This window comes from Chelonia mydas, chromosome 2, assembly GCF_015237465.2.
Source record: "Chelonia mydas isolate rCheMyd1 chromosome 2, rCheMyd1.pri.v2, whole genome shotgun sequence".
Taxonomy (NCBI): Eukaryota; Metazoa; Chordata; order Testudines; family Cheloniidae; genus Chelonia; species Chelonia mydas.
Genome location: NC_057850.1, coordinates 184,882,586 through 184,896,119, shown reverse-complemented (window position 1 = coordinate 184,896,119; position 13,534 = coordinate 184,882,586). Strand labels below are relative to the sequence as shown.

Below are 13,534 nucleotides of genomic sequence, written 5' to 3'. Positions count from 1 at the left end.
CCTCAACTTCTTCATACAAATCAGTGATCAAAATGCATTGCTGAGATTAATGAATCAAGACTACACTCATTAAAAAATATTGCTGAGGTATAGATTAACCAGATCTGACAAAATGGGAAGAGTAGCTGCCACTGATTGCCCGCAACCACTGTAAACCTCGTGAGGAAGAACCAATAGGTTTTTAAAACGCATAGCCCATATAATGGTACTCCTGTAACCACTGGCATGTGGACAGGGAATGGGAAAATGTGAAAAGAAATATAAACATTTAGAAGACTAGAATGTTAGCACGGTCATATACAGGAGAATCAGGACCTATGACTTTTGTACAAGAAGGCCTAAAGATACCCTCAAAAGATATGGATTTTGTGGCATGTTTTTTTCCTTTCATTTTCCTCAAAATAACTAGATCATTCTCTGAGGGACCAGTTCTGAAACTCTTGCTCTTGCTGAGTGGTATTTATTTACATGAATAGTCCCATTGACTTTTTGTCAGGTTTCTATTGCATCAAATACATGTATGGATTCCACTCCACAATGATCCAAAGAAATCCACATTTTCATTTTGACAAGACTAAGGGAATCTTAGCTGAAATTATCAAGAAGCACATCCTATATCACAAAGAAACTTCCCTGAAAACTCACCATAAAATTACTTCATTGGGACTACCAGTCAAGTAAATACTACTTATACCAGTCAATAAAGAAACAAACCTCTGAGAATTACTTATTTATTTCAAGAACTTTAATCTCATCTAATGAAAGAACAGATTTACTGTAAAAACTGCTTGAGACATCTTTAGGCCTCATGTACAAAAGTCCTAAGGCTATCTATGTGTAAGTATTTCTCAACAGGACTAAAAGTTGCAGAAGTGGTACTGAATCAGGTTTGACTGACAGCATACTGATGGGTAAATGAAACTATAACCCTCTGCTAGGAAGTTACTTCTAGACTATCTTCTAGCTTTGGTTCTGGCTGTCAGTTTGGTTCTACATGGAATTAAAACAACAAAACAAAAAAAGAACAAATGCACATTCTTCCCAGGAAAGGCATGAAATCCCTAGACATGTTTAAATTGCCTTTTCAGCTTGCTTGCATTTTCCTTTTTTCTATTTGGCATTTAAAATCCTGCACAAACATTATTGCTGTTGACCATACACCATGTCTTGTTGCATTAGCACTTAGACTCATGCATGACAGATAAAACACAAAAGAGTAAAAGCACTAATGGATTTGTCAGAATGTATTACTTATTGCTTGTCACTTAAGCTTTACTTTTAGTCTTCTTCAGAGGTTTCACAAGGTTAACTTCACCACTGGCTGCTTTCAGAGATTTTGAGTGCTTATTGAAGGATTACAGTGTACAAAATACCTACATTAGCAAGACTGTAGTAAGGTATTGATGGTCATTGTAAGCTTATTGCTCTAGAAAACATTCCAGGGATAACTTAGACAAATATCAAAATAATCATTGCTGTTCACTGTTGCTTCACATGGGCTAGTGCATCCAATACATTTATGGGCCTTTCAAAAAAGAATTGCTAATGATCCAAAGGAATCCATGAGATTCAGCACTTTTGAGCAGCCTAGAAGAAACTCAGGTACAACTACTACTAAACAAAGACACACAAAGGAAACGTCCTGAAAATCCACAACACAACATAGGCTAAAAGTTGAATAGAAAGAGCATCTTGGAAAGAAGATTAAGGTTAAAGTAATGAAGTGATATTAGAAGACTAATATTAATACATGAATCCTGTATGATAAAATCTACATTTCTAAGAAAAAACAAACCATAGAACATCATCTATAATATTATAAGGCATGGACCACATATAATAGTATCAGACAGGCCAAAGAGGTTATTATGCATATTGTTTATTTAAACAAAATGTAAATCTGTCTTAAGAAGAAAATGTTAACAATCAACCATATCATTTTAGCATAAAGATTCAGTTTTAGCAGCTTTAATAGAGCCTGTTGGATTGAAAAATGTAGTGCATTATTATTATTTATATAGACCCCGATCCTACAAAAACCTATGCATGTACAATGCATCTCTGGTACCACAGATGTGCACAATGCTCTACAAAACAGAGACAGATGGAGTCCCTGCCTTGAAGAGTTTACCACCGAAAAGATCTGATTCTATAATCTTTATGCTGAAGAACAGTACTTACTTCCATTAATAGACCCAATGAGGTCAACGGGACTACACATGTGAGAACTCAACTACAGATTGACAAATCAGGGACTACTTGTGCGACAAATTGCTACTCAGCATAAGTAAGAATGGCAGAATCAGGCTCCAAGATTACTTGTGGGCTTAGGGTGACCAGGTATTCGGTTTTTCGACTGGAACACCCGGTCAAAAAGGGATCCTGGCGGTTCTGGTCAGCACCGCTGACTGGACTGCTGACTCTCCAGTTGGTGGCACAGCAGAGCTGGCAGGCTTCCTGCGGGCCTCCACTCCACGTGGCTCCTGGGAAGCAGCCAGCATGTCCCCCCTTCTGGCTCCTATGCGTAGGGCAGGGGTGGGGAACCTAGGGCCATGGGCTGGATCCAGCCCCATGGTTAATTTCATCTGGCCCATGGCACGCCCCTGCGGGGCTAGAGCCACAAGCGGGGGAAGCCCTGAGCCTCCGCGCCCCCCTGGGCAGGTGAGTGGCTCATGATAGACTTTTTTCTGTGGGTCAAAGGACCGTGACAGAAAAAAGGTTCCCCATCCCAGAGCCTGCCCCCCAGCTGGAACCCTCACTCTCCTCGCCCCCCTTGCCCCAAGCCCCTGCCCCAGCCGTGATCCCCCTCCCATCCTCCAAACCCCTCCGTCCCTCTCTGGAGCACCCTCCTGCACACCAAACCCCTCAGCCCCACCACAGAGTCTGCACCCCCAGCTGGAACCCTCACCCCCTCTCGCATCCGAACCCACTGCCTCAGCCTGGAGTCCCCTCCCGTCCTCTGAACTCCCCATTTCTGGCCCCACTCCAGAGCCCACACCCCCAGCCGGAGCTCTCACCCCTTCCCACACCCCAGCCCCCTGAGCCAACCCAGTGAAAATGAGCAAGTGAGTGGGGGTGGCAAGAGCGAACGACAGAGGGGGAGGAATGGAATGAGCAGGGGCGGGCCTCAGAGGAGGGGCAGGGCAAGGGTGTTCAGTTTTGTGGGAGTAGAAAGTTGGCAACCCAAGCCAATGTCAAAGAAAGGGCAACATTTTCAATTACGATTAAGGTAATCTATCTTTTTCTGTTTAATAATGTAAGGCCTGTTGCATGTGAGAAGCCTGTCAGTGGAGCTACTCAAAATAATAATCCTGCCTATGCTTCACAATATGGGGGAAGATTTTCAAATGCACAAATGGCAGGAAGATGGCTAATTGCCATTAGTGCTTTTGAAAAATTCCCCCCATATATTTAAAGCAGGGAAACTATCCTTATTGTACTCTGCAGAGATTTCTCTGATTTCTCTCTCTGGCTTTTAGTACTTTACTTGTATCTACCTTTTTGTCCTGGTTTCCTCCCAGTTTTGCATGCGTGTCCTTTCAGACTGCTCTCAGTGCATGCTCCACAATATGCATTCCCTGCAGAGAACACGGTACTTTTTGTACAGCATGTGCTTGTCACTGTTTGCGCACCGGGTACTCTCTTCTGTGCCTTCCCGAATGTTTATTTACAACAGCACCTAATGTAAAGGAGACAGTTTCTAGCTTATGTAACCAAAGAGTCTCTGGAATAAGAGTAACCTGGAACTATTAGGATGAATAGACAGAGGACAGACAGAAGCTCCTTAATATGCAATACTAGGTTCAAAATGCCCCTTTATTTAAAATGAAAGATAGACCACATTTTAGGTGCCAACATTCCACAGCTAATGACCTTCAATGTAACTGCTTGATAATGTGTAAGAGGTAAATGAAATTGCTCTCAAAGGGATCATGTTCTCCTTGAGCCTTGTAAATAAATATTCATATAAACTGACCCCTGGTCTTTAGAAATTAGGAAGAAAACATGTCAGCTTTAGCCCAAAGGATTCTGTCCTCCCCCTCAACATGCTTACAAGTGTGCAATACCAAACGGAGTTGCAGATCATCACTGAGGGGTGCCTAGACCCCCAAAATGGTGTCAATGTCTGTGAAGAAAAGCTGAGTAGCTCATAAATCTAATACTCCATTAACATAATACCTTCAGGAGTAGTAATTGCGACTCAGTAAAATGAACTAAAGCTTTACAAATCATCCTGAGAGAAATAACAAAAATGTTCTCTGCACCACAGCTAAATAGGAAGATAATAAAAAAAAACCTCCACAAGGAATCCAAAATTAACAGATTCTGTAAAAGAAACTGATGAAAGAGTTTTGAGTGTGTCTATTCGCTGGCTGCTTTAATCTTATTGACCTTGCATGTCTTATTTTAAATACAACACATCTTTTGTGCAAGAATGTTTCAAGTGCCTGAAGCATTCTAAAGCTGTTGTGAATCTGAGACCTATTAAAGGCAAATTTTTGAAAATGAGATGTATTGTTTTAATGTGTTTTTGTGATGTTAATCCCTGTTCCTCATAATGGGAGTCAAAGCACTGATCTCAATACACATGTGATTTCAATGGCAGAGATGAAAGGCTGGGGCATGCAAGGCTCTGCCCCAATTGACATGTGCAGAGCCTTGCATGGTGAGGTGCACAGGCTATTGTTAACTCTTCTTTCATCAGGAATCCAAAGGAAAGAGATTCCAATGAATCGTTGCAATCTGTCCATTACTGGGCAAATGTTACAGAAGCCTATACCTCCCCCTAAACTTTTCTGGTTCCCCAAAGGCTCCATTTAGAAACGCCTTTCAAAGTGACATTAGAATGAATTAGCTAGTACACATGCAAATTATCCAGCTTTAAATTATTTCTGTGCCCAGTGTTCAGACTAACCTGGCAAGCGGCTGTGGCTCAGTCAGAATATACTAAAAGCCTCCATATTTAATATTGTGAAAGATTTTTTTCCAGCACTTCGCAGAAATATATTACTTTCTCTCTCTCTCTCTAGTTTCATTTTAGAAAATAGAAAGTCCGTTTTTTTTCATAAATGCTCTAGTCTATAAGTATTCCAGCACAGGAACTTTATGCTGAAAAGTAGAATGCTTAGGCAATTTATACTGTACCAAAAAAAGGACACAATACTACAGACTCCCAAAATTCCTTCCTCTGTTTTCCTCTCTGCTGTTACAGGTCCGAAGTTATGGTCCAAATGGAAAGCAAATGGAATGGTAATTTTCGAAGTAATACAGCCCTTGCGGCAAACAACTCATTTTTGGAAACCTCTGTACCACACTAATGTTGTCTTGCAGTCCCACCTATCCAAGAGGCTTAAGGGCCTGAATTTTAAAGAAGCTCCAACCTGGATTCTTACTGGGGAGGTACGATTTTGCACTCACAATTAATGGTAACAGTATTTGTGATAAATTGCTACCACTTAGGTGTCTATTATAAATACCTGATTTCGGGCATAGGCAAGTACTTGGACATCTGAATCTTTGGAGCTGTGCCTGCAATTATTTACATACACAAAATTACAGAAAAAACAAAAGCTATTTGTTAGGGGCTGTAACATGGGCTGTCTGCTCTAGAGGTCAGAGCCAGAAATAGGGTCATGCTCGGGGGTCACATCAGCAGTCCAAACCAGAGTCAGCAACTGGGGTCAGGGCAAGGAAGCAGGATGAGGAAGCAGGGGAACAAGAACAGGGACGAGGCATGGTAACAGACATAGGGACAAGGAGAGAGAGCAGGAATGAGGAGCAGAAACCAGGCAAGGAAGCAGGGACTTGGTCACAGGGGTCACTGACAGCCTAGTTGCTCAGACAAGAGAAGTGACAGGAACAGGAAGCTTTGGACACCACCGGGTATAATCAGAAGTTTGCTGTTTGTAATCTGACCTCACTGAGTCAGCAGATGTAGCTTCTGGTGGTGGGGAATTAGCAGCAGTTCCCTTTGCAGCTCAGTGGGACAGAGAATAAGGCACCCCCTCAGCAGTCACATATGCCTGGGTTTGAGACCATCAGTGCCAAATCCCCCCTCCCTGGGCACCACGAGGCCACTCTTCTCAGGGTGATTGCTGTGGAAGGCCTGTGCTTTTGCAGGGACATGTACACGATGAACTGGCTCCCACGAGTGTTCTTTTGGCCCACAACCCTCCCAAATCAATCAGATAGTACAGGGCCACTCTGCACATTTGGGAGTCCAGGATGTCATGGAGCAGGCACTCCTCATGGTCTTGGTCTTCAACTTGAATCAAGGCGTGGAGGTGGCATATCTGACTGGGGAATGGATTATCAAGGAAAGGCTTCAGGAGGGAGACATGGAAGACTGGGGTGGATCTTCCAGGATCAAAATATATCAGGACAAAACAGATCGTGCTGGTGGGGGAGAGGTGAATATAACTGAACTGCTTGGTAATAGTAATACTAAAATTTAATATCCCTGTGGGGGTGGGGGAGACACCAAAGCAGCATTAAATGGTAGCATTTAATTTCAGAAAGGGGAACTGTACAAAAGTGAGGAAGTTAGTTAGACAGAAAGTAAAAGATACAGTGCCAAAAGTGAAAACCCTACAAGCTGCATGGAAATTTTTTAAAGACACCATAACAAAGGCTCAACTTAAATGTATACCCCAAATTAAAAAACGGAGTAAGAGGACCAACAACGTGCCACCATGGCTAAACAACAAACTAAAAGAAGCTGCAAACGAAAAAGGCATCCTTTAAGAAATGGAAGTTAAATCCTGTTGAGGAAAATAGGAGCATAAAATATGGCAAGTCAAGTGTAAGAATATAATTAGGAAGTCCAAAAAAGAATTTGAAGAACAGTTAGCCAAAGACTCAAAAAGTAAAAGCAAACATTTTTTTAAGTACATCAGAAGCAGCAAGTCTGCTAAACAACCAGTGGGGCCACTGTACGATCAAGATGCTAAAAGAGCACTCAAGGAAGATAAGGCCATTGCAGAGAAACTAAATTAATTCTTTACATCGGTCTTCATGGCTGATGATGTGAGGGAGATTCCCAAACCTGAGCAATTCTTTTTAGGTAACAAATCTGAGGAACTGTCACAGATTGAGGTGTCATAAGAGATGGTTTTGGAAAAAACTGATAAATTAAAGAGTAATAAGTCACCAGGACCAGACGGTATTCACCCATGAGTTGTAATTGTGGTATGTAACCTATCATTTAAATCAGCTTCTGTACCAGACTGGAGGATAGCTAATATGATGCCAATTTTTTAAAAACATTCCAGAGGCGATCCTGGCAATTACAGGCTGGTAAGCCTAACTTCAGTACCAGGCAAATTGGTTGAAACTATTGTAAAGAACAAAATGATCAGACACAGATGAACACAATTTGTTGGGGAAGAGTCAACGTGGTTTTTGTAAAGGGAAATCATGCCTCAACAATCTACTAGAATTCTTTGAGGAGATCAACAAGCATGTGGACAAGGAGGATCCAGTGGATAGAGTGTCTTAGATTTTCGGAAAGCCTTTGACAAGGTCCCTCACCAAAGGCTCTTAAGCAAAGTAAGCTGTCATGGGATAAGCGGGGAGGTCTTCTCATGGATCAATAATTGGTTAGAAGATAGGAAACAAAGGGTAGGAATAAATGGTCAGTTTTCAGAATGGAGAGAGGAAAATAGTGATGTCCCCCAGGGATCTGTATTGGGACTAGTACTGTTTAACATATTCATAAATGATCTGGAAAAAGGGGTGGAGTCAGGAGGCAAAATTTGCAGATGATACAAAACTACTCAAGATAGTTAAGTCCAAAGCAGACTGCGAAGAGTTACAAAGGGATCTCATAAAACTGGGTGACTGGGTAACAAAATGGCAGATGAAATTCAATATTGATAAATGCAAAGTAATGCACACTGGAAAACATAATGCCAACTATATATATAAAATGATGGGTTCTAAGTTAGCTGTTACCACTCCAGAAAGAGATCTTGGAGTCATTGTGGATAGTTCTCTGAAAACATCCACTCAATGTGCAGCGGCAATCAAAAATGCTAACAGAATGTTGGCAATCATTAGAAAAGGGATAGATAATAAGACAGAAAGTATCATATTGCCTCTGTAGAAATCCCTGGTACTCCCACATCTTGAATACTGTGTGCAGATGGGGTCGCCCCATCTCAAAAAAGATATATTGGAATTAGAAAAGGTTCAGAAAAGGGCAACAAAAATGATTAGGGGTATGGAACGGCTTTCATATGAGGAGGGATTAATAAGACTGGGACTTTTCAGCTAAAAAAGAGACAACTAACAAGGGATACAATAGAGGTCTATAAATCATGTCTATAAAAAAAACCTTCAAAAGCAGATTGTTATATCAGTAGCTGCTTAAATCTTTCACATACAAGTTCATCTTATCCCATTGATTGACATGAGAACTATGGAAAGGAAAGAGGGTAGAGGGGGATTAAAAGTATCATAATGGAATGTGCATCATTGGGTGGGAGTGGGGTAGGCAGAACACCACACAGGGCTTTAGCAGACCAAGAAGTCATAAAATGACCCTCAAGCGGGCCTCCCTGGAGAGAGGACGTCCTGAAGCTTCTCCCAAGATTTACAGATCAGAACCTCTCTAATGTTTCAACATCAGGGCACCAATTCAGCAAAGCACTTAAAGATGTCAAACTTTGAGCTTGTGTATAAAAGCATCTCTATTATAGTTATCTGGAGTTAAGCAGGTATTTATGTGCTTCCTGAATCAAGGCCTGGGATGCATGTTCCATTATATAAGGCAAAACATCTAGGCTATAATTTTCTTATCTGGGTGCAATATTTAAATCTAAGTCTAAATCTGGAACCTAAATAAGTACTCTCATTTTCACAGGTGCTGAGCCCTTGCAATGCCCCTTGACTTCAATTGTCCTTCAAGTCACCTTTTGGGCCACCCCTGGATAGCTCCTGCTTTTTCCTTATGAAGCTCTACATTGCTGTATAATACAGAATACTTGCTCCTCTGGCCTGAGTTTGAAAAATCAGATCTTTTGGTGTTTAGGTAACTAACTCATGGATATTTAATTTTTTCAAGGAATTTATATAAAATGCAGCCTAGAAAGATAATAGAGTAATTGTTCTGACACCTCACAGACTGCCATCCCACACAAGCTACAGTAAATAACTCCTCCACATATTTCTTCATCTGCATTAGAAAGCCTCTTTAGCCAATTCCCTTTTTCTTACATGTAGTTTAAAACAGAGGCAGTTCTTCTCCACTGCTTATTCTCTTTCACCCCTACAGCTATGTTACAGTGCCAAAGCATTCCCATAAGTATTTGCTCAAACACAACTGGTTTGACCTTGAAGAACTTGGAAGCAGAGGGAAAAATCCTGGACGACCCCAGCTTCCTGATGCCGCCGAGAGTAACTCTTTTGAATTTTTCTCCTTTTCACCATCTAACATCTGGCTATCACATATGACCTCATCCCCATTGGCCTCCTCACTCTCCCCTACCTCTATCCACCTCATCCTCTCCTCTTCTTTCCTACCCTCTGTCATTCTCTTCCCCACCATCCCCACTCCTTTCACCCTCCCCTGCTGCTTCAGAACTCATCCCTCCACCTTTTCACTGTTGCCCAGCATGCCTACCCCCAGTAACAAACAAAAACCCATGAAGCAACCACAAGCATTTACATACCTACTAATATGGCCATTATCATCATCATCACACCTACATCACTACAATTCTTTAACACTATCGCTAGTATTAAGACAATAGGTCACAATCACCATAATAAATGCACAAACCTAAGCCACCCTATGATTTCTTGTCCCCTTTTTTCCTTAACCTTAACCTTTCCCCCTACCCATTTGTCTCCTGAATGCTTAGATTGTAAGATCTTTAGGAGAGGATTAGGCTTTCTATTTATTTACATGACACACACATTTTGGAGTGCACAGTAAATTATTAACAATAAAAGTCAACTTTCTCTGGGGAATAACCAGCTTCTGATACTGAAACCAAAATAGCAGAAGGCTATGGGATTGGGTGTCAAGGGCAGAGAAGGAGATGAACTTCAGGAGATGAATAGAAACTCACTTTTACCATTATTGGACCTCAATTCGTAGTGGAGAAAATGCAGCTTAAACAACAACTAAACCCAATTAAAAATATGAACACACATTTTGGATAGAGGAAAGATTTTTATAGATTTTTAACATTTCACATATGCAGGGGTCGGGTGTGTATATTGTGACAAAGTTCCTCCTCTGCCTGGGTGGGTCCTGCGCTTATTGGTGGATTTGCTTGCCTCAGAGATTCATGGCCGCCCTCAGTTTGGCCACTTTTGCTAGTGGCTCAAACCTGCCGTTCACTCATCTAACCTCATTGCTGGCCAGCATGGGGAAAGGGAGGAGAACAATCCCTGCAGTCTCTGCTGACCCACCCAGTAGGTCGGGGGATAGGCCAGGAACCTTCCCCTCTGGTGGGACCCACAGTCCAGGTCACCTCCTCTTGTCTCAAATAGGGAGTTGAGGGGACTGGGGGGAACCCAGGCCCACCCTCTACTCCGGGTTCCAGCCCAGGGCCCTGTGGATTGCAACTGTCTACAGTGTCTCTTGTAACAGCTGTGTGACATCTACAACTCCCTGGGCTACTTCCCCATGACCTCATCCCAACACCTTCTTTACCCTCACTGCAGGATCTTCCTCCTGAAGCCTGATCACGCTTGTATTCCTCAGTCCTCCAGCAGCACATTTTCTCACTCCCTGCTCCTTGCACACACACCCCCTAACTGATGGGAGGGCACCTTAGAGACTAACCAATTTATTTGAGCATAAGCTTTCGTGAGCTACAGCTCACTTCATCGGATGCATACTGTGGAAAATACAGAAGATGTTTTTATACACACAGACCATGAAAAAATGGGTGTTTATCAGTACAAAAGGTTTTCTCTCCCCCCACCCCACTCTCCTGCTGGTAATAGCTTATCTAAAACCTTTTGTAGTGATAAACACCCATTTTTTCATGGTCTGCGTGTATAAAAACATCTTCCATATTTTCCACAGTATGCATCCGATGAAGTGAGCTGTAGCTCACGAAAGCTTATGCTCAAATAAATTGGTTAGTCTCTAAGGTGCCACAAGTACTCCTTTTCTTTTTACATGTCCTTTGAAAACAAATTTGAATCCTTAATTGAAGCTAGCATCAACCAAACTGTTAGGCTAAGAAGAACAACACCAGGCAAAGAAAGAGAGAGAAGGGAACTTTCTGCTCAAGTGTAATGTTTCAAGCATAAGGATGGTCCTAACATCTTCACAAACCCTTTCCAAACTCTAATCACTCACCTGCTGTATGCATCATTTCTAATAGATCTACAGATTTCATTAGTGAAGTAAAAGGGGCTGGTTGTTTAGTGGTGCCCTTCATAATCTTGGAATTCCCCTCAGGATTTGCAGGAGTCTAAGAGCAACCCAATTAGAAAACATGCAAACATGGCCCCTGCCTTGATTTCACCAGAAGCATCAAGGGAAAATGAGCTTCCCCACCATCTGCATGCAAGGCTCTCACCACCAGTCTGTCTGATGGTCCATAAGTGTGGTGCTACAACATCACATATTCCTCCCTGATCATCTCAGTTTCCACATATTGACAGCTGTATTATTATATAAGTTCCTCTGGTAAGCGAAGGTTGTTCATATGTGGGAGTGGGGAAGCAGTGGTTAGATGGTAGCTTCCTTATCCCAATATACTTCCACTAGATTAATAATTCGAATTATAAATTGTCCAGCAGCATGTATAAACTGCTTGGCGCTTACATCCACCTTATTTTCCAGGTTACTATAAGAACCACTGCAATTCAATTGACTTAAGTGGAGTTTCCCTGGGAGAACTCACATTGTCAGAAATGGTAATTAGCTAAACAACTTGGATTATCATTGCTGCACATCTCTAATTTGATTTGATTAATCATAATCCAGCTGTGTGATCAGCATTGGTGTCAAAGGAGAAGACATTGTGAAGTTGCAATCTTTCATTGAAAACTGGAAACAAAGTTTGGTTTTCTAAAAGGAAAACTGTTCCATGGTATAGACAGGCCTCTGACCTTTAGTCTGCGATCCTCATCTCCACTGCACAGAGAATTTACAGACACTTTAAATGATTTCCAGGCTGGATTTAAGTTATTCATCACAACCTGTGAAGGAAAAGAAAGAAAGGAAAATACTTGACATCTTCGTGTTTCAAAATAGAATGCTAAACAATAACTATGACTTTCAACACAGTATGTTAATCAGAAAGGGGAAAATGTGTAGAGAGTAAACCTTTAATCCATCAAATTGTATTGTTGGCAATGTTTTTGTAGCAATCCACTGGACAAGCAAAGACTGTTCTGCTTAATGAAATCTTTTCTATGTGTACTGTTATGCTTGGATGGCAACAAGAGAGAATTAATACAGATTAGGCCCTGATTTAAAGCCCAGTGAAGACCACAGGAGTCCTCCTACTGACTGCAGGGGGCTTTGGATGAGGCTCTTAAAAAGCAACAGCCTGAGCTAACTAAAAGCCCAGTGTGTTAAAGCCCTTGAAAATGTTTGAAGTTTAAAGAGTTCATACAAGTACTCTTTACTGACATAGTGACTGCTGACCAATTAGTTACCCGGGAGCAAATCCTGCCCCTGCCCCTCCAACAGATGGAACAAGCCCTGAATATAGCAAAGTCTTTGGGTCTACTGTGAAAAGATGTAGAGAGCTAGCTCAAGGACCCAGACCCCTGCATGCCACAGGACTGTGTTCCAGTCAAAGCAGCAGTGTTGGAAGCGACTGTGTCTGCACTAGCAGCAATGTACTGCAGCCCGGTGTACGTAGGTGTGGTTGGGGGGAGGTTTCCATCTACTCTGGCCCCCGGACCTTTCCCACACACAGCCCTTTTTCTCAGGTTTTTTGTTAGGAAGAGGATATGGCCCATGGTATGTGCTGTACCAGGTTATTTACCATGATGGTAAGTACCAGTGCCATGCAATTAGAAAGTTAATTATATGGTCTGAATTCTGGATTCAGATTCTTGCCTGTGGCTCCCACAGACTGCAATAGGAGTCAAGCATAGGTGCCCGAAGTCAAAATCTGATTCAGTGACTAATTTTTCACAGAATGTTGATTCTCCACTTTGGAATCCATGAAGGATCCGACCCTTTTGTTCTTACGTTGGTAAAATTCCCACTGAACACAGTCTTGGAGCTCGGACAGTGGGATCAAGCCCAAAGACACTAAAAAGGGCAAGAGCAAAAAATAGAAAGTTGGGTATATGCAGGCAGAGTGGTCCATCTGGAGAACCAGTCAAAATAAAGAAAAACAGCCCTGGAGCACCCACGGAGTCAGTGTCTATGGCAAGTGTTACCTGCAAGGCAAAGTAAAGGCTGGCAGAATCCTGAGAAGTTTGCCTAGAGTGGCTAACAGACTAGGGTGACAGGAGGTGTCACCCCATTTGGCACCCGCAAGTCTCTCTTTTGCTAAGGCACAGGGGTAACAAGGTCACCTAGAGTAGGGGTTCTCAACTTTTTTTT

General features: G+C 42.1%; 1 protein-coding gene across 5 annotated transcripts in view; it reads right to left on the bottom strand.

Moving 5' to 3' along the window:
* CPNE4 (copine 4) overlaps window positions 1-13,534 on the bottom strand; it is a 325,458-nt gene that overhangs the window by 98,967 nt on the left and 212,957 nt on the right. For all 5 annotated transcript variants that reach the window (XM_043540815.1, XM_007064303.4, XM_037890311.2 and 2 more), the window contains one exon: window positions 12,079-12,168. In XM_043540815.1, coding sequence (XP_043396750.1) covers window positions 12,079-12,168 — 90 coding nt within the window. The remainder of the gene's footprint in view (window positions 1-12,078; window positions 12,169-13,534) is intronic.